Source organism: Hypomesus transpacificus, unplaced genomic scaffold (assembly GCF_021917145.1).
Source record: "Hypomesus transpacificus isolate Combined female unplaced genomic scaffold, fHypTra1 scaffold_129, whole genome shotgun sequence".
NCBI lineage: Eukaryota > Metazoa > Chordata > Actinopteri > Osmeriformes > Osmeridae > Hypomesus > Hypomesus transpacificus.
Window position 1 is genome coordinate 334023 of NW_025813705.1, and position 21843 is coordinate 355865.

The following is a 21843-nucleotide window of genomic DNA, read 5'->3' on the forward strand; positions in this document are numbered from 1 at the left end:
GAAGTTTGAGCCTTTCAGTCAGCATCCTCTGCTTCGAATTATAGCTAAATTAAAGTAGCATAGCATTGGATGTAGGCCACAATAAGCCAGGCTGGAACATTTATTGCTCTTGCAGGTGTTGATGGAGGATTTAATGGTGTTGAATCAATTGACACAGGTAATATTGTGTGGTAGGTCAGAACCGAACAGATGCAGCTTGTCAAGGTTGGTCTTAATTATAGGTACTTATGCCTACCCTAAGGGAGAATTAAATCATAACTTCGAGTTCCCTGACAACTTAGTGAGACACATTGGTTACTGGAAGTTCTGTGTTTGTGATGGTGCCACAGCGGGAGAGGGAGTGGCCTTAAAAGAAAAATGTTTATATTTTTCTTAAACTTAAATGCCTCTTATGTCTGCCTTGATAGTCAATATAATGTGATGTTCTTACATTGACAAAATAACTACAATATATCAACGCCGTTCAATAGTTTACTATAGCTGGCATTTATTCTCAGTTCAACACAAAATGCCTTAGGTTGGTATGGTTGGGTGTAATGCTTGTGTCACAGTTTCAATTCGGAAGTTGTATATACATTGTATGACACTGCCATCTGCTGGTTACTATACAGTAAACACAAATAAATGAACAGGCTGCAACCCACACTGTATTGTTGTATATACAGTATATTATAGTATTTGTTATTCATAGTGTTTGTTGCATATTTCTTGTATTTTAATTCACATCAGTGTAAGATAAATTATGACACATTCAAGCAATTCAGATTATTTGTTGAATATTGCGTACTGTGAAAATACTGTACTTTATTGAGATCGTAAGTCGCTCTGGATAAGAGCGTCTGCTAAATGACAAAAAATGTAAATGTAATCCCTAAACTTGTCATAATATGTCATAATAAACAAGGCATAACAACACCACAATAAAGCAGCTCCCAGGAAAAAATTGTTGTAAGTTAATTTATGGTAAGTAGGTAAATGGACATGTGCTATCCATATATTTACAAGTCTGTAACTTTAAGGAGAAAATGTTAAGCAGGGAGGAAGTCTGCTGTGTGCTTTTAAAAATGAATTAAACAACACTTGCTCTTCTGTTGCCTGTGACCCTGACTCATTTACTCTGAGTGTTTGTTTAATTTCTCTACCTCTCTGAGGGAGACAATGAAGGACACGATCATTCAAAATAAACACAACAGACATGTAAATGTGACTTACCTCAACACATAGCAGCAAGATTCTCTGCGATGGTTTGTAACTAGGTTCCTCCTTATTTTCTAAGTATAGCACATTCATTGTGTCTGTATATTATGGCTGTGTAAATCCACAATGCCATCTGCTATCTAATTTCTGCATTCAGACTAAAGCTTTGACACATTACTTGAAATTTCCCACCAAACAGAACACAGTACCATGATTCCACAGGATCACAACAATGTGGTTGAATCTAAATTGTGAGGAATAATCAACATTCAAGTATTCTTGCCATACCATATTTATTATAACAAAAAATATAACAAGAATTTTATGAGGTGCTTTACAGTAGCTGATAACTCAGCCATTTTATGCCACAATATCACTTGCACAGTTTGTATTATCTTTTAGTTTACATGAAAGGGGCTGTTGGACTTCTTGTTTCTCCAAATCATGTAGACCCCTGCTGTTTCATCCAGAGAGTTACAATCACATTAACAAGAGTTAGGGATTAGCATCGACACAATTAGTCCTTAAAATGGTAGGATGTCAATAATGGGATGAGTATTATTTATAAATTTAACTTTTGTGTTTTTGTGGACAAATTAAGTGGACATATTTTAGAGACATATTTTATGCTTATTTTAGATAGATTTATAAAGAATGATGTATTATGGGAAAATCAACGGCCTAGGAATTCTGTCTTTGAGGTTTATTGAAACAACTTTTAAAGGAAAGTAAAAGGAAGGAAACAGGCTGTCACATCCCAGTCTTGTTGAAATGTGTGTTGTTTAATGACACTAGAAAGAAAATAAATGCATTGTGCACTGAACAAATATATTAAACATAACTTCTCTCAAAGAAACATGTTTTTCTTTCTTTTATTTACAAGATTCAAGGGTCATGGAGTAAAGAATTGGCAGCCCACACTTTTGTTACTGGATGGACATGTGTACTAGCTTACTGTAATACAAAGGAAAACATAGAAAGCACATTCACAACCAAGCGCACAGTCACATATTCACAAAATGTATAGAGCGTCTTCCCTCCCCTCCCACACCTGGGTCAGTATAATGTACTCCGCTTGAGGATGTACGGCCTCCGAGTCTTGGCAGTGTGCGCTTGCCTCTTCAGGATGTATGGTGATTTCCTTTTGAGTGGGTAGTCGCTCTTTTGCTCAGGGTCTAAGTAGTCTTGTGATTCGTGGAGCAACTGTAAACACAATCATCAGCATGTGAACCTCTACTCTGGGGAGTAGAACACACATGTTTATCATGGAGGGACACGACATAATGAGGGGTTTGCACCCCTGCTCCTGTGATTGTGCAGGAGCTTGGGTGTGTTCTGACATGCATGGGAGGAGAACAAGGTCTAATCACGCCAAAAGAGCTCTTGGTCCTTGGTGTGAGTGGAGCTGACAGCCAAATAAAGAGAATGGAATATCTTTCATACACAGGGTGAAAGGGCTGTATGATGAGGTATGTGCATACTCTTCTGTGCTTGTATGTGATTGTTTGATAATATGTATTTGGGTGTGTGCGTGCGTGTAGGCGTGTGCAAAATGTACACGATCTTACCCTCTCTTCACGGGGATGTATTACTCTGCAGATGTGCTGGAGGTTGTTGAGATACTCCAGCGGTTCAGGTAGCCAGGCCGCTCCATCCCTGTTCTCTTCCTCACTGTCCCAGGCCTTCTGCCACGGCCCACCAAGGCTGGTTGCCATCTTGCACAGGTTGATCAGGGATACTTGCCTGTAGGGGGCGCTCTGCTTGTCCTGTTTAATCTAGAAGCAAGTGTGTAGACACTCTTTAAAGTAAAATGTGTGCTGGAATGATTTTTCATCCTCTCTCACTTTCTTTCTTTCTCTTTAGTTCTCGCTTTCTTTCTCTAAATCAAGCATGATTCGTTCAAGACAATCCAGAAAAATAACCGAAAAGTGCAGGTGTGTACTGCTTTCCTTAAGCTTGGGAGGAACATGGGGATTCCCCATTTGTTATTTCAAATGATTTATGCATCCATGGTTGAAATGAAATTTAAATAAGTGGATGGCCTGAAGACTGTAGATACTATATTTTTGCCAAGAGTCATAGATCAGTGAGGTCTAACCTCATACAGCTCCAGCCAGTTGGTTTCTAATCTGGTTTGAGTGTGACGTGAGGCCTCTATGTGTGTACTGGTTGGCTAACACCACACGGTGCGAATCCATGACGGTCGATGAGAATGATAAAGAGAGGGAAATTGGTGCCTCCGAATCACCACAAACTCCATCTTCTAAATTATTATTTTTTTGTGGATAGCAAAGCACTACACGTACTGTATAGACTCAGGTGTCTTCGTTGAAAGAAAATGTTTTATCAGAATATGATAGAGGTTTATAGGCAAAAAGAAGAATGGCATTTAATTTAAGGCATCTGACCCTCCTAACACCAAGTCAAACTGTCTGTTCAGTTTGTTTGCTATTACAATTACTTAAATAAAGTATACACAGAAAATGGATCAACTTTAAGGACACTTAATTGTGCTGAAAGGTCATCTCACATATCTTTTCCATGTAGGGTCCCCAGTGACCCAATTAATCACTATCCCCAAAAGTCCAATGAGCTATACAACCTGAAAAGCAATTTCATATTTTATTATATGGCCTGTTTTGCCACTTTGACTTCTGTGACCATTTTGCTCCCCTCATATTCTAGTACTCCATCAGTAATCTTGCAACGTCTTATTCAATTCATTCCTTTAAAACATTATAGGCTATAAATCACAGCACTTATTTGTTGTGTCATGGCTCAGTGTGTTCCCCTCATCACAAATCATTTATCTTAGAGGAAAGAGAGTGGGGGAGTAGAAAGAGAACGTGTCTGCAAGGCTCGGATGTTGTCAGGGCCATCTGAATCCAATTAGCTCAGGTAATCAGTCTCAAGGCACCAGTAGTTCCAGTTTTTAATCTCGTTAATTCCTTCTGCACTGCTGTGGTTATCTTGCATGATAAATTGTGATTTAAAAAAGCAATACGAATTCTACATGAACACGTTCCCAGATCGATTGTCTCTTGTTTTTTTTAGTTTTCAGTCTCCGTGTGTCCTGTACAGTATGTGTAAATGTGTAACTTATGTAAAAGGATTCTGCTGCAGGGGAAGTTAATGGGAATGTGTATCATAAATCCTCAAGTGTTAAAGCTGTATGATGGAAAGAATATATATTTAAAAGGAAAAACCCTAACCCTAACCAGGGGCCTACCTATAACCCTGCTAAAACACAACCAAGAGGGTAACAGTGTTAGGGCTGTCTTTTCTGGGTCACAGGTCTATATCCAGACTATGAAAGAACACCTGCATAGTTGGGAGTTGAAGGGGAGGCTAGCTGGATGGGTTCTGTACACATTCACACCCTTCAGATGTGACAGGTGCAAAGAGAAAGCCATAGTAGCCTACCTTTGAAGTGAAGAGACTGCTCAGTAATTCCTCTCCTATCGCCCGCTCTTCTTGGTCAACATCTGTCGGGGGCATCCAGAAACATGAGTCCTTTCAATTTAAAACCCAGGTACATCAGCTACAACCCAGGTAGAGAATTAAGCCCAAGTATCTAGAATCAATATGGTGAATGCAGCCTAATGTTTAGCTCTGCTGCCTGCATTTGTGAACTTGGAGTAGACTTAATGATGTATGCTTTTTTCAGTTAATTGCAAGACTCTTTGTCCATTAGTTGCCAAACTCCATTACTGCCTTTTTTATTTGTCGGCAGAAGTGATGGCAGGCTCATCATCCACAAATCATTTGAGTAAACTTTATCCAATTTACTAGTTAATCACACCCATGAATCCCAACCAGCCATTCATGGAACCCAAGCATGTAAAGTTCCTTCTTGTCATTTTTGACATTTTGTTGGTAAAAAACCTAAAACGCTTTTAGGTACCTTTAAATGAAGATTTGATTGATGTTTTTTTGAGAGTCAGAGTTCATGCAATTAAATACTATTGTTTTGAGTTCAAGAACCAATACGTTTTGCTACGACAAGGTTGCTTTAGACCACACGACCCCAGGGCTAGAAATAATCTATTTTGGGGATTTCTATAATTGATCATTTGTTGGGATCATCAGACAGTCAAGAGCCGGAGGGCGGCAGGACTCAGGATAATAGGGTGGAAATATTTAAGAACACAGGTGAGTCATAAAAAAGGATGGCAAAGAGACATGGAGACACTCTTTAGAATAGATGTGAATGAAAAAAAGTTTACAAAAAAAAATGATAATACTAGAATGCCCAGTTCATTATGCAACCTGTATTAATCCCACTGTGTTTCTTGAGTCTGCTACTAACACACTGAAGAATGGGATGAGTCTGCAAAAATCTATTAATTTTGCTTCCTTTAATTTGTATCAATGATTAACTTTTGGATAGTTTATTGGGCATCATTGTGATCTCAAGAACCAATTAGCTAAATAAGCCAAAAATAATTGAAAGTACAGTTACTTTTTCTAAAAGCCTAATGAAATTTGAAATATCCATTGCTGTTGTCTACATTTAATATGTGTAATGGTGTGGGGTTTGCCAGAACAAATAATATAATAAGTACAATTATAGGTACACTTACAATCTACCTTTGTACACTTAAGGGTACCAAACCAATATGTAGGGTTAAATCATGTGTTCTTTCTGCAACCCCATTTACAGAAAAGGCTTCTATCTGGATTTGCAAGATTCTATCATAATTATTAAACCTCCCTTTTGAGTGTTTCAGACGCTTCATCCCTTGCATGTGTTATGTAAAATATCTGCAGGCAGCAGTTAATGATAAGCACCATACACTTGCCGCAATTGTACTAGACCAATCCACGTGAATGAATAATATATCAATAGGACATGACAAAAATTCACCTGTTATTAACCCTCAAGTGAAAGAAAACTACCTCCATCCTTCAAAACACTGACCAGATGTAACGTCCCCATCCCAAGGCTGTTCATCATTCAAAGAAATCATTGTTGCATATGAGCAGAAGGATACCAATGCTTACCTGAGCATAGACCTCCACATGTGAAACAGAGGAGAAGAATGCATGCCACCTGTGCCCACATCTTTGAAAAATTCCACACTGTAGAGAATCCGCCTAGGCAGAACCCAAGTCCATAAGGTAAAAGGGCCAAATATGTAAGAACAAAGAGAGAGAGAATGTGCACAAGAGAGGTAGCGTGGAACTCTTTCTTCTTCTTTCCCCCAGTTCAGCCAGTGTTTCCCTTGAGTCCTCCAGGGGTTGAAGTGAATAGCTGTGGGATCCATGCTCTCAGTATATAAGAGCCAACGTGATGTCAGAGAATCACTCTCAGTTCCTGTCCCCTCCCTCCACCCTTCTCATGACACCCATCTCTCCTTTCTTTATCCCCCTCTCCTTCCACCCCCGACTTTCCCCCCAGGGCAGCTACCCCAGGACGTCAGCCATCACCTGAGCATCACCCAAAGGTTTCTGCATCACACAACCTTTTATCTTTCTCTCTTTTTTCTTTCTCTTATTATTGCACCTGTGCTGTGATTGTGAGGGCAGGAGAGGAGGAGATTGGGTAGATATATGTATAGATTCAAATGTATGGGGAGACAATAACCTGATGAAATACCATGTGAGGAGGCTCCATCACAGCCCGGTATGTCCACACAGAGCATCATTAGGATAATTAAAACATACCAACTAAGCATTGTGGATAATAACGTTATCTGAAAAAATCACACAACACAATTCTGATTTGGTGACATCAGTGTTGGAGCAGCAATGTTCTTTATGAACAATTTTATAAAATAATTGTTTGAGTAGTAAATGATAAAATACATCATTTTTAAATGGCCAATTCGTGTGCATTTCCGCCAGACGTCACTATATCGCCAGTGTTGACAATCGCGGAGACTTAAATTATAAAAGTAATAGTAATTCATTTTATTCCATCCACGTAAAGCCCAAACTCAAGTGCAACCATACAATGGCACATATGGACACCCCACTGCGAAGGCCACTGTCTGATGCCTGATGGGTTATTGTCCAAAAACCAGATACAAAATATCATTTTGCACGCAGGAAGTCATAAAGAACTTGACGCTGAACTAGCCTTCAACGAAAATAAAGCGAAATAGAGATTAGGAGATGAACGTGTATAAACATTTTTATTTGTATTCTGGAATGCCCTTTTTCTGTTGACCAGTGGAGGAGTGGTTGAACTAATAGTCTTTCAGTCATTTTTTTTGTTTAACGCCACCCTCAATTTCACTGTGGGACGGCCTCCCACCAAGTGCGCTTTGATAGAGTGCAGTTGGGACAGCTCTCAACTTTTTCTCTGACACAGATCATAGCCTAGCAAAAGTATTAGACAGCCACATACGGAAAGAAGCTTTATAACCTTCTGTTTTTGCAATGCAGCGAGTAGCCTATAGCCAGTTTTAGATTGTGTCTCGAATTTGTGACTTCTTATGGCTCCGTTTGGAAAAAACTTTCTGAAAGCGCGCTTGAAAAACAGGTATTTTAAATTTTTGTCTCTCTGGAGTTAAAGCCCATAGAATATTTTTTCTAGGGGTCTCTCTCCAGGTTTACGTATTATTACAGATGTAGGTTACTCATAGCTCTACAGCCAAAGTATTAGATATAATACTGACTGACATTGCACATTCGACAGAAAATGCACTGTAGTTAGGCTACATATTTAAGTATCCATACTGACATAAATGTAATCGTTTGGAAGGATTGATTTTTCTGTTGTTATCGTCTTATGGATTTTGTACTGTGTGTACGAGTGTGAATGTGAATGTAGCCTACAGCGTGCGTGTGTATGTTTAGAGGGGTGTTCTCACAAGTAGGCTAATTGGCAAAGCCATGACGAAATGACAAACCATCATTAAGATATTGATGATGTGAATAGGAGTGGTGGTGCAGCTCAGTCTACTCGACAATCTCATCTGAAGCGTTAGAAAAGAGCGGTTTTCTTGATATTCACACCTCTTTCATTCAGTGTACGTCAAGGCTCTGACAGATTGATGGTTGACTCAGATCTTCAATGAGACGGATTGCTCGAGCAAACGCCTTTGGCAGTTTCATTTTAGTATCAATTTCACTACAGTCAAGACCAAGATACAATGTAGAGGATAGCCCACGATTATTCTCTGATAGGCTATGTTGGGCTGAGAACAACATTTAATTGGTTAAAAAACAAGTTACAACCTGCAGTCACACCTCAGACTAGTTTGTAAACGCATTGCATATGACTTTAATATGTTGTTACATCTACACTTGAATAAGCCTACTTTTGGTGGCAATTTCCGTGGTTAAAGTTCCATGGATTCATATGGGGCTTTGTTAAGTGATAACATCTAGATATAGTCTGCCACAAGCAGTGCTGTTTCTTTTAAAGACACGAAATCTGATATATTTGGTTTGGCGGAATGCATGGTATTATGACACTTTTACCCTTATGGATTTGAAAAATGTCTAAGGCATTAGTCCATGTACAGTTGAGGGAAATACATTTATCTGTGTAGTCAAACTGTCTGATAATTTCAGTAACTTCAAACAGTCTAGCTGGAGCTACCTCAGTAGATGCCTTCGTCTTATTTATGTAGTGTAGTAATTATCCTTGGGCAACTATAATTATCTCAAGTGGATAGATCTGTAGATATCGTATGTCAGTGGTGATTTTGTTTAAAGCCTTTGCAATTTACTGTTTCAAGGAGACAGCAATGTACTTATACTGTTATCGTTTGTAAACAGATATATCAATGTTGCCCTTGTAGGCTACTAGAATGAAAGACAGGTCTAGGTAGGTCACCTACCCTATTTTCAAGCCAATACCAACACGGGGCTGTCAACAGGCCGATTGATACAAAGATTAGTATTGTACTCCTTAGTCCCAAAAAATGTAATTGTATGGATTTGTATTCCATATCATGTATACTTTTCAAAACACAAAAATGCTAATTTCTTGATCTGGACATTTTCTCCAAGACTGACTCAATGAGGAGCAGCAGTTGCATCTTCTCCTTTGAAGCCAGCTCTTAAAACATGAGTGTGTCTGGTCTCATAGATGCCTCCAATCTTCTGTGGAGCCATTCTAGAAAGATGTTATTTATTTTCCCCAAAATCGTTATCCTCCTCAGATTAGAGACAGGAAGCCTCTATCTTGCAGCTTTGTACCATGAACAGGCCCTAGAAGAACCACAGTTAAGACTGGCTTGTTGGCATGCTGAAGTATGTTTAGACAAACATTATAAACCACACTCTAGATCTTTTACTCTCCAGATTGAGGATCTAGGTTGATGGGAAACAAATTCCTGGCAGGTTTCCATGGTATACTATTGATTTGTTTGTAGTACAAGCTCAAATTCACCTTATGTAGAAAAGCTTGACTGAAAATGTAGCCTATGAGCTTTACACAGTGAATGTAAAGATGTAGCTACCAAGCTAATCTTTAAAGTGTCTTATCAACAACCCCCGCAGAAACATGTTTGCGTTTATACTATCAAAGATAGGAAATTGTCTTTCAGTATCAGGATAACTGCATACTTGGCTGATAGTGTCTCTGTCAACAGGCAACACGATGTGACAGCAAAAAAACGCTGTAAAGTGATACTCCCTGTCATGTTTGAACTTGTTTGAAACCACAATTGTGGGATTCTATGCTGTCATGAGATGTCATTTTCAAGTTTGTCATTATTTTGAAGGGTCCTATAGGTTTAATCAGGGTCGGTGGATTTTTTTTATAAGAAAATACGAGATCAGCAGCACACACCTTACATCACTTGCCACAAACATCACATCCTTTAAGACTTCCCTTATTAGTTCACTTTGAGGTCAAGTGTGCTTGTTTCTGGCACACATCACATACCCCATTGCCAACAGGGAAAACCTTTTTAAATGAATTACATTCAATACTTGGAAATTATACATATTATGTCAGAAAAAATTGACATGATGTGTACATAGGTATGTGTTCTAAATAAAACAGACAGTTCTGTAGTTGGAGATTTTCCAGTTCACATGCATCAGTTCATCAGCATGGGAATCTTTGATTTGTGTAGCAACCATTTAATAAGTGATTGCATAATGCCTTGACCTAATGTATAAGGGCACCCACATGTATGCCGCCAAACACATTCTATAGCATTTAAATGTCAAGTGGCGCACATTTTGACAACCCTCATAAATATATATTACTTTTGATTTTCTGCGTAGTATTTACCTAGGCCGGTTCGATTTAAGAGGCATAGACTGCCTGTTCTATTTAACTCACTAATACCACCAGTTGAAGGTATTGTTTGTCCTGATAGAACAAGCTAGCAAGCTGTCCTGCTTTGTTCCATGAGGACCTAATAAACATTGGTAGATCAAGAATGTAGTCGTCACGTCACATCTAACCATTATGCTAGTGCTATTTTGGAGCACTGAAACTCTCACCTAATGTAATACCTAATAAATTCCTCTTTGTATATTACCTAATTGTATTGGACTTTACCTTGATGTAGAAAAAAATGGGCTAAACAACTCAACAAATCCATAGTTACACAAAGGTTTGGTGTTTAATTCCCCCTCCCCCATCCATGGATTCACAGGATGTGTCTTGTGCTCCATAACAAACACAGGTGCTTCCCACTGCTAGTGTAAAGGGGGCATCCTGCTCAGCTGAGGGTTTTGGTCTGGTGTGGTTGTGTGTCTTCATAGTGTGTACGCATGTACATTAAAGTTTGAAATTCAGTACTTCAAACGCTTATGAATAGGCTACTTGACTACTTAGCGATTTATTGCTTTGCATCTCTCAGTCTCAGATAACATATTTACTGTAGTGCCCTCCATATTGAAAAAATGATTGGGGTCATTGTTAAGTCGTCATAGTCATTGTCTGTGAATGCTGAAGGCATGTTGGGATTGTTTTCCCTCTACATAGCTCTATTTGCTTAGCCATTTTCGTTTCCAAGGTCTCCATAACCATTAACCAGCAGCTTGCATTGTTGCATGTGTATCACATTCCTAGGCCTCATTCATCAACAGTGAACACAATACTCTACTTGTGTGTTTTCACGCTGGGTGGAAACCAAAACAGTCTGGAATCACACTGTAAAATCAGCTATCTTGAAGACCTGGCAGGTGTTTATACTCCATAGGTTTTCAATCCATAGACCAATTGATTTGTATGTTTTATTATATCATAGAACTTCCATTATTTTTTTTTAGAACAGTCACTTTGGCCATAAAGGGACTTCTTTGAACATGACATCAACGGTTTGAAAACGTTTTTAAGTTGCCTTTTTCAGCCATATTAATCCATACACCCTGCCTTGTGAGACTCTGAGACAGGAATTAACTCATAAAGTAGAACTACTCTGCAAAAAGCACATTCACATTCAGTTCACTGTACCCAAGGCTCTGATGCAATGTGACATGTTGTTTATGGTAAACTGAAGCCATCCAGTACAAGGATCAATGGCAGTATTGGTTATGGGGTGTGGATGGAAGCCTACACTTCAAGTAATGTTCCAAAAATAAAAGTTGACTGAAAAGCCAAACTAAACTACAAACCAAACCTTTAATGTGTACACAAGGACTGATCACTTGATTACAGGAAACGGAAATATCTGACATTATAATTTGGTGAATTATTTGATTATTGCTTGATGTCATAGCCATCTGCATTGCCTGTCACATAGGCTATGGTATGAACTGAATATGAACTTATACAATACATTTACTGATCTCATATCTAGACATTAACATTACGGAAGTAAAAGGATGTAATCAAAAACCTATTTTGAGGTCAATTTATGACCATACTTATGATCCAGACCAAAAAGTCATATGGACGTTAAATGGGTCAGAACGAAATCATAAAGTAATCTTGTCTGATGAGACAGACAATTAGTTACCATTAAAGAAAAATCAGATTGAGGCACTGTACAAAGCTAATGTATTTCTTATTGGCTTATTGGAAGACCACTATAGGATGTATTTTCTCCCAAAAAGTTATATTTGGTTTAATAGAAAGATGCATTCATGTGATTCATGTGAATGAGTAAAGGAAACCTTAGCTATGCTCAAATCTTTCTATGATGCAGTACCCTGTAACCGTTTTAAGGTTTTTAGACAGGAGCTAAAGCTTTATAAATATTCCATATTGTACTAAAGACTATGTTTTGAACATATATCTAACAATACTTTAAATAAATATGTCATCAACTGTATCTTGGTCTTAGGAACAAGGACATTGAAGCTGTTCCAGGAAAGGAGATCCAGGTGTCCGTGTTTGATGAAGAGAAGGTGGTCTGTGGAGTGACCAAACACACAACATGTGCAGACATAGTGCAGGCCTTGCTGGACGACCATAAGACCATCCCAGAAAGCAAGAGGCTCCTACATGGTGACTGCAAAGACTTCTGCCTCCTGGAGCGCTGGAAGGGCTTTGAGAGGGCTCTGCCTCCTCTGACACGAATCCTCAGGCTTTGGAATGCTTGGGGAGACCAAAAACCATTTATTCAGTTCATTCTAGTTAAAACCAGCGATGTTGTGCCCCAAACAGGCAAACGGTGCAGTAAATCCAAAGGGACCAAGCCAAAGACGTGGGAAAAAGGTCCCACTCATTATTCTCAGTCCCTGCCTGTTGAGAGACAAAAGCGCATGGTGAAAAAAGCCTTTCGGAAGCTGGAGAAGATCCACAAGGAGAAGGAGACCACCCCAGGTGCTGCGGAGATTGACAGGATGGTTCAGCTCATAATCTCTCAGGACCACACGATCCGACAGCAGGTCCAGCGAATGAGAGATCTAGATTTGGAGATTGAGAGGGGCAAACTGCAGATGAGCCAGGAGGATGACAACTTGTCAAAGTTGTCAACATCTCCCACCCAGAGCATGGGCTTTCAGAATGAGGATCCATTGCAGGACTACCTGTTTTCTAGAGATGGAGTGGAGCAGCTAGAGTTGCAGTTGCAGCGGCACCAAGACCTCATCCTCCAGTTGTCTCATGACATCAACACAGAGCTGATGAGTGGCACGTTTGCCTGGCCAGAGGTTCCAGAAGAGGAGGTGCAACCGCAAGGGGCCACGGCTGCTGCACTATCCCAGGCGTCTTCTGACTTAGATCTATCCTCCCATGTCTCGGAACTGGAGAGACTACAGTCAGAACTGAAGTATAGCCTGTGCACTGGCGTGTCCCTTCACAGCCAGACAATGGAGCTGGAGAAAGAGCTAAAGCGCTACGATATGACAATAAGCTCCAAAGACCAGGAGTGTTGGCAGCTGGCCACCCAGCTTTGCTCACTGCAGTTGGAGGAAAGTGTAAAGGAAGCTCCCAGGTCTGGGACCCTAAAAGGCCTGGCTCATTGCAGTGTTCCACAACACGTGAAACTCAAACACAACTTGTCCCCTACTGACATAACAGACACTGACTCAGACACAGGGATTAGCTCCACACACAGTCAAGACTCCCTCTTGCCCTGTTTGGATTCCATGCCTCCTCTGGACTCAGATGTTTGAACAGGAACATCAGGACTCAGCATGGGTGAATATTTCAGCAATGCATGCTGAATGTTCACTAGTCTAATGTTGATATTCATCAATTAATCATGCAGGAATATTTGACATTGCTTTTGAATACTCTAAAGGCGCCATCACTATCCCAGGTGTTAATAAGACTGGCATCTTCACAATACCTTTTTGATTTATTTTCAACCAAAAGGCTTATAATGGTAGAAACGGGATGTTTTATATTAAAACATTTGGGAAAGGTGTGTGGATAAATAACTACATTGAACCTTTGTTTTACATTGTAAAATGCAATTTTCCTAAGCTACTGCATTATATGATAGCCTATCATGTTACGTCACGCAACTTGTATCTATCACATGAAAGACAATGATTTCTAAGTTATTTATTTAGACTAAAATAGCACAATGTTTTATGTTATACAAGGACATTATCTTCTTTTTAGGCATTTTTAGGCAAACGCTTATTCAAGACATTGCAGCATTATGGAACTAATTATATCTTAGTTATCGACAAGGCAATGAGTCATAAAATCATTCAAAGTCATTTAAGATAGCAAGACATATATTACTTTTACTTCAGCAATAAAGACTCTGATACTTTAAATGCCAGACAGTTGGTTCACACATTGACTAGTCTAGCAGCTAGTAAGACACGGGAACACCATTTTACCACCTACAAATGAAACACATTAAAGCAGAGCAACAGGGGAGTTTCTCATAATATCAATATGGTGAATATATGAAATGCCTCCAGAAAAGGAACAAGACTCAAGCCACAGCAGCCTTGGGAAGTGCCCTGTATTACCAGGGGAGACAATAGCTAGGCAGACCAAACAACAGCAAGCACTCTTCTCTTGCCATGGTGATGCTGAGAGTGTAACACGCTGTACTGAGAGCAGATCAGGGCTGGTAGTGAAGCAGGGCATATCCATTTCACAAACTAATTGCCTTCTTCAACCCCTTCTCTAATCCCCTTAGTAGTTCCAGCATACATGAAAGAGCACAGTGTCTCACAATGTAGACAGCCTTGCATCAGTGCCTCCCAGTTGTGAAGAGTACCAAGGTTTAGCTAAGGCAGGTTTGCTTGAAAGCAGTTTGTACCAAATCGTACCAGATTTGTGGTTCCTGGAATTGATTTTTTTTTATGCAAAGAGTCCCTCGGTCATAGATGTTTCGATAGAAAAGAGGTCACCTTGTTAGTTGTTTATTGTTTCTCTGAAGCATGCTGATACAGTTTCTTCTTTGATTTGGTCTCCAGCTGTGTTGATTATTTATTTTCTTCATCAGCAGCACCTGACGCTCCCTGTGGATAAACATTGCCAAAGCCTACATTTCCCAGTGGGCCGAGCAGGAAGTGGCACTCAGACCCTGTAATGTAGAGTAAGATGGCGACTTGCTTATCCAGTCTCTGCCTGACATCAGCAAGGGTTCAAAACCTTTTCAAGTCATACGCCTGTTTTCAGACAACAGTAATTACATGGGCCAAAATGACTGTTACTAGACCCTGTTTTTTTTGTTGCAAAGCTGCAATTCTACCTTGGGTTAAAGACACTGCATGTGATTCAGTAATGATTCTGTTGTAGTTTGATACATGCTACAATCACTGTAAAATTATTAAATAATAATTACATTTTGTCACTCTGAGATCTGAGATCAATCTTTGATTTTTTTATCCCTCACCACACTGGTTAGTTATGTACAGATCAACACTGTTGATAAAAGAGCTTATAATTCCAATACCTCAGAACCTTACAGCATGGCATGTCACTGGCACTTGGACCGCTTTGCTTGGATATGCCACCAGTAGATAGACCCCTTCGCTTTGTTATTCGTTTGTCTGGTTTTCTATATAAATGTTTCAGGTATTTCTGCTTGTTTTAGGCTGGAGCCAGTGAAGAGGGAGAGGACATTTAAGGGCGAGAGAGAGGCTAGGACGTGCAATAAATATCAACCAGGCTGGATTTGAAACTGGACCTGTAAGGCCTTAACCCACACAGTACTAGCACTTAACTGGTGAACCACCAGGGCTCTGTAGGACCAGAAAGAGATGTCATCAGTTGTTGTATTCCATTACATGTTGTCATGAGATGAGTCAGCACAACAGGAGTATTTCATTCTCAGCAGTTGTTCTTTTAATGACATGTATACAGAACCAGGATCTCTTAAAGACACTAGTACAAATAAGCCATAAAAAGCCTTACATCACCTGTGCATATTACAAGTACCAGTACACTGGTGAACCTACACCCAGCAAATAGGGACAGCTAATATGGCCAATGACAGCAACAGACCACAACAACGCACATCAAACAAAGAGGGCTAGGTAGCAACACATGACACCTGATGAAGGCTGGCCTGGAAGGTATGTCCTACATGGGAACCTGACATCTCTGGGAAAAATGTCTCATTTGTCAAGAGAGAACCCCTTTAACAACATTACAAAGTTGTTTTCAGAGACTACAATTGCATTTTCCAATTCCTTAAGTGGGCTGATTTGAATTCACCGTAAACTATAATAATGTGATGATTATGAGAGTGCGGTGTTAGTTAGATGCAGAGTTGTGTCATTTCAGTGGACCATGCAGTTTTTCCCTTGCTGTACTTTGACTCACTTCATTTATTATAAAGAGAACTTGATTATAAAATAAATGTACGCAAGAAGCCACAATAACAGGTATTGGAAATGCATGTCACATCATCTAATGACAGCATCAGATGGATGCGATAAACAGCAGGTTTGTTATCTGAAGCATACACAAAAGTGACAATAAGCACTACACACACAGGGCATACTCACACAACACATGCTGTGAACCTGCATGTTTGGTAAATTGTTGGTTAAATTATAGCATGACTGGCCAGATTGAACCTATTATCATGACATTTTGTAGTTGTGGAGACAAAAGGAAATGGCCAGTATAGTAATTTACATCAGAGAGAAAGAAGCTAAATGTAACACGCCATTTATTAAATTATCTGCAGCACACACCAAATTGTTTTAAAATGTGGACTACATTAAAGTAGCATTATTAATTTGCATGGACTTTATTAGAGTAAGTTCAAAGCTAATGAAATTTAAGGTTTATTTGAAGGTTTAATTGGTTTATTTGCCAATTACATTAATTCAACAATCATCTGGTAATAAAAATGTTTTATTTTATTACTTTATCTTTATCCATTTTATGTTTATTTTATGATTCTTTTTGATGAAAGCTTAATAATCGGTGGTTAAAACCCTCAAACGTCCATAATTTTTTTTGACTTTGTTGTGGACGTATTTTAAGATGACAGAGAATTGTAAGGACAGTTTAAAGTCCTGTAAATTAAAGCGAGGATGTGTAATCCAGAGAGGCTAGCAGTTAGCAAGCTAGCCTTGAAAGCATAGAGCCCGCCCTCACTCCAGAGGTGTCTCCAAAGCCACGCCTCCTCTGTCACACATGAACAAACACAGAGCAGATTCTAAGCGCCAGGAGAAGAATCGCTTCTCAATTGATTTCAATTTATTTTCTTGCTTTCTTATACAGGTGGTTCAGGAGGAACATAAGGTAGCTGCATTTCACCTTACATTCTCGTGCTCGCTCTGCAAAGAGACAAGGAACCTGTTCTGATGACGTGTGACCGTCTGCGCTAGCCTGGCTGCCAGCCCAACTTCTCCCCGCTCCCAAAAAAATTTGGTCGGGAAGTTGGGTCTGGAGGGTCTCGTATTGGGGACCAACTACAGAAAACCAGAATCTGGGCGAACCAATTAAATTGCCAGGGCGGGCTTTATACGATGATGGACAGATGATCAACAGTAACGTAATCACCCACGTCACAAAAGAGCGCTTAAGTTGAATTCGTTTTGAACAAACATGGCTACCGCTGGAGATCTGGGATGTTATGATACTGCCATCGAGTCTGTTTTAGAAGACATCGACAGCACATTAATGTTGAAAGAGGAACAGAGAGACGCAATCAAGGCATTTGTCGATGGAAAATATGTTTTTGCCGTCCTTCCTACGGGATTCGGTAAAAGTTTAATTTATCAGCTGGCCCCGATGGAGTTGTAATCCTAAACGGAGAACTTCGTATATGCATTGCCCTTTATTGTTTCGCTCACAAAGGTTGACCGTGTGAACAAGTACTCTCCCTACCCTTAAATTAATTTTACAACACCGGCAAAAATCGTTTGTATTCATTCTTCAAGCATACTTCAAGTCTGCTTGTAGTTTAATTCTGTTGACAACAACTGTGCGGTGCTTAACATACCCATACTCTGTTTCTCTGATTGGTTGTAGATCCATCCAATTGAGCGAAGAGGCATTTGTTTTCCAGGCTCGTTTGAAACACACCCTGTAGTCAAAGCCCAACGGAGAGTTCTCAGACTCATATTCTGACTAGAATTATGAGTATGACAACGTCAGGCTACGTCTGCGCAGTTGTGCGGTGCAAAAATAGATAGGAAGGACATCCTACATTCGGCCCGAATGCAAGGATTGGTCCATATTTTTTTTGTCCTGTCCCTTCCACACAATATACATATTTTTACATTTAGACCACTTAAATTATTGATTGCTATCAGGATGAGGAAGAGACTCAACCAGTATAACAAAAACAAAAAATCTGTAGAAGAAAGATGGTGTAGATCGATTAAACTCACTCCTCAGGTATGTACACAGGCCATACATGCAAGTGAATCGCTAGCTTTTCATTGGCGTAGCTGGTAGTGGTCGGCTTGCTGAGTCGGTGGTGTTGAGTTTGAGTCCAGTCACAGGCGGTTAGGACATGGGTGCACTGCCGATGAAGCTTGCGTGGCCATGTCTGTTACACTAGCTTTAAATGTTTCAAGCACTCTTGGCTAATAATATACCGTATCACACGTACACATTTTGATAAAAGGCTTTTATATTATGAATTCAAAAAGAACTACTCACACTTTGATATCATTAAACAGCTTTTGTGTTCTTCTAACAAAATGGTGCCATACCAACATGTTGGCAGGCATCACACAACCCCATACCATTCTTCAACTTCCATTCAAATGAGGCTGAAACCAAATCTCTTGACTCCAAATTAGCTCATTTTATGTAATTTTCCACTTTACACATCATCTCATTCAAATCAGTCTGTGTGTGGTCGAAATAATTACATTTGCCTGGCTCAAGTCAATCACATCTGAACATAAATGAGAAACAAACGCAAATTGTTGGTGTGTTGGGTAAACACTTGAGTTTCATGATTTGGCTCTTAACTGTTTCTCTATATTCTATACGACTATATGACTGCAGAGGACCAGCCAAGGACCAGCTAATCATACTGCACATTCTCTTCCTCTCACTATGGGCATGTCAGAACTGCTCCAGGGCTGGGACTTAATTGCCTCAATCAAAACAGATGTGAGGTTTCATCTTTGGAAGCAACATAAATCACCATAGTAAACAGATAAAAAGGAACAACAAACACCACCAGTCAGGTAGGAACAAGAGCAAGAGGGAAAAATGAGAAATGGTAGAGCAAAAAATCGTATTCAAGAAAATGTGCTCAATCAAATGAAACATACTGGTTAGGTGGGTGCTGCTGACTGGTGTTAAAACGGGAAACAAGGCTTTTAGTTACACGCTCTGTTTTACATGACAGACTTCAGAACATGATTTAAATTATATGATTTACAAATGTTTTAGTTGAGAGAAAATTTGCCAGATTTGCTTACAGTGAAGCTTTCATTGCTCACATGCTAATGTAATGATGCTGTGATCAATTAAACAACACATTCTCTTTCCTTCCATCAATTGCTCTTTTTCTTTCTGACACACACACACACCCACACACACTTCAATTGACACTTTCATCTCTCCTGGCTTTCTGTCTTTTATTAATTCCCTGTGAATAAACAGGGCACATTCTGGCACCAATGTTAATTTCCCCCCTCTTTATTTATTAGTGTTAGTGTTCTATCTGAAGCTGTTTGCTTTGCCACAGGTGTTCTCTGATGCTCCGCACTCCTCCGTCCTCCAGCCTCTTATTACTGGAGAAAAGAGACTGTGTCTCCCTTCAGAGAAAAGGACAGGAAAGGAGGGCATGGATTAAAGAGAGGAAACTCACTAAGTGGGAGTGTAGAGGATGGTAAGAGCAACACACAGAGATAGACTGATTAGAGACAAAGAAAACACAGCTGATGGGTATAAAATGGAACCAGATTACCAAAACAAAAGGGACTCTTTCAAACTTTGAAGATTTTAATTTCCAAAAAACTAGGTAAGGAGAGGCACAGGGGTTCCCCTCACGATGTGCGGTCATCCATAAAGTCACTCCTCCACAAACAGTGGCTAGTTTGATTAGTCACTGTACTCTCTGACTGTACTGCCCATGTGCCTATTATGTGAAAGGTGTTCATCATAAAGGTCAGGATGTTGCCCAAATGGCTAGACACATCTAGGAAAATGTCATATATCCTATTGTGTGTTACTGGAATGTGGACCAACATGAGAGGTTTTGATAATGTGTTGGTTGAGTTTGAATAGCTTGAACCTGCATTTCATCTTCGCTCGGAGCAACAGACAATTGTGATCCATATAGTACAATTTGTCAGTGACATCAATCTCTCTAATTGCTTTCAAAGAAATATTAATGAGAAGGTTCAATACATTAATATATAATTAATCTGAATTGCCATCAATTGCACAGAACAGGTTGTCTGAAAGCCATCTAAATAATAATTTTAAAGACATGTATCAATCCAACATCAAAAGATCTTAAAGTTTGACCTGTGTGACCCAGTCACCACCAAAACAAAAAGGAACAAAAAGGCTAACGTCAGAGAGTTTGAAGTGGTGACCACTGAAAGATCTTATACTGCTGCATGTGCTCTTCAGTGCCTCAGCCCGGCTTTGATCGAATGGTGAGAGCAAATCTATTTTCCACAACCATTGTCGAGGCAAGGCACCACAGTTCATTTTGATGCGCACTCCTCTCTTTTCCCCACTGCACTTTGAAGAACTGAGACCACTTGGGAGAATAATATGATTTGGTACTAATTTCCTGAGAGTGAGGATTTCGTGGGATATCACCCCCCCCCCCCACCTTCACAGTCACTCACACACACCATCATACACACACAACAACAATCAGCAGCCCCTGTGGCTTTGAGGCGCAACATGTTGCTGTGGTAACTGAGTGTGTATGTGCTCTGGTGGTTGGCAACTTTTCAAAACTAATCTAATTCGAAAAAATAAAAACATGCCACATTGAAAGGGGGAGGTTATTCTGCTTGTGCATACCCACATTTATGTTGGGATAGCCAATAATTAGTTAAATTTGATTATGAAATGTAAAATACACTTTATGAGTATCAGTAATCTCACATCTTCATGTCCCTTCAGAGTATTTTACCTGCATAAACTGAAGTCATTGGCCGGATGGGAGGCAGGTCTGGAGTGACGTGGCCATTGCCAAAGGTCACTGCATTTCTTACTTTGGTGTTAGAATGGTCCAGTGCCTGTCCTGGCAGTTGGAGTTATCTTTCCACTGGCTTTTGTGCAGTCAAGAGGTGTGGCTTCCTGTGCTGTCCATAAATGTTTCCTGTCTAAAGACCATGCCCCATTAGAGCAAGCTAGATGTAGCTGAAGAGATGTGAACTGTACAGAAATCTAAACATTTCCTATGTACAGTAAAATAGCTTATACTATATATGTACACCTTATATTTTTTTAATTAGTAATCACAAACATGCGTGGATGTTGTTTGACATAATGGCGTTTGAGAGAAGCATTCAACAGAGCATTTTATTGTTGGGGAAGAGCAAAACTATGTCAACAAGCTTGACTATTCTTTAAACATTAGCTACAAACAGCATTCTATGTCAAGTAGCTGAACAATATGCCACCCATGTTAGGTCAGTTTCAGAAATAGCTGTAGTTTTGTACAGTGTACAGTGAGTTGACAGACCATTGTTAGAACTTCTGACAGAATATTTCAATAGGGAATAAGAGTATTACAACTGTATGCAAGTTTGTAGTTTTTATTGGTCAAAGGCTTTTTTGAAGTATTAGTTTTCCAGAAGGCACTGGATTTGGGTTCTGGTTAATCCCATTGGCTAGCTGCGTAAGGGTGGTAGCGAAGACAGGAAGGAAAGGAAGGGCAGTGTTTACCCATGGAAAGAGGTCACGGCTCACAATGG

The 21843-nt window shown here is 39.7% G+C and overlaps 2 protein-coding genes across 3 annotated transcripts; one reads left to right on the forward strand and one right to left on the reverse strand.

Moving 5' to 3' along the window:
* Positions 1–1583: 1583 nt before the first annotated feature.
* On the reverse strand, positions 1584–12378 carry nts (neurotensin). Of its 2 annotated transcripts, XM_047050852.1 has the most exons (5): positions 8991–12378; positions 6202–6294; positions 4621–4682; positions 2766–2972; positions 1584–2400 (listed from the first exon to the last, which is right to left on the reverse strand). In XM_047050852.1, the coding sequence occupies exons 2-5, from the start codon at positions 6260–6262 to the stop codon at positions 2254–2256; spliced, it is 477 nt and encodes a 158-aa protein (XP_046906808.1). In that variant the 5' UTR covers positions 6263–6294; positions 8991–12378; the 3' UTR covers positions 1584–2253. The 2 variants fall into 2 exon arrangements, with proteins under 2 accessions (XP_046906808.1, XP_046906807.1); XM_047050851.1 differs by lacking the exon at positions 8991–12378 and having other exon boundaries at positions 6202–6443.
* rassf9 (Ras association domain family member 9) lies at positions 7435–15332 on the forward strand. Its single transcript, XM_047050850.1, has 2 exons — positions 7435–7684; positions 12402–15332. Exons 1-2 carry the CDS (start codon positions 7638–7640, stop codon positions 13675–13677), a joined length of 1323 nt encoding a protein of 440 aa, XP_046906806.1. The 5' UTR covers positions 7435–7637; the 3' UTR covers positions 13678–15332.
* The last annotated feature ends 6511 nt before the right edge of the window (positions 15333–21843 follow it).

Bases quoted from the DNA above. Each gene is read 5' to 3' on its own strand.
- rassf9 (XM_047050850.1), top strand. From the start codon at position 7,638: ATGGCTCCGTTTGGAAAAAACTTTCTGAAAGCGCGCTTGAAAAACAG. The intron at 7,685-12,401 runs GTATTTTAAATT...TCTTGGTCTTAG, and splicing joins AAAGCGCGCTTGAAAAACAG to GAACAAGGACATTGAAGCTG.
- nts (XM_047050852.1), bottom strand. From the start codon at position 6,262: ATGTGGGCACAGGTGGCATGCATTCTTCTCCTCTGTTTCACATGTGGA. The intron at 4,683-6,201 runs GTAAGCATTGGT...TGCCCCCGACAG, and splicing joins ATGTGGAGGTCTATGCTCAG to ATGTTGACCAAGAAGAGCGG. The intron at 2,973-4,620 runs GTAGGCTACTAT...ACTTGCTTCTAG, and splicing joins GCAGTCTCTTCACTTCAAAG to ATTAAACAGGACAAGCAGAG.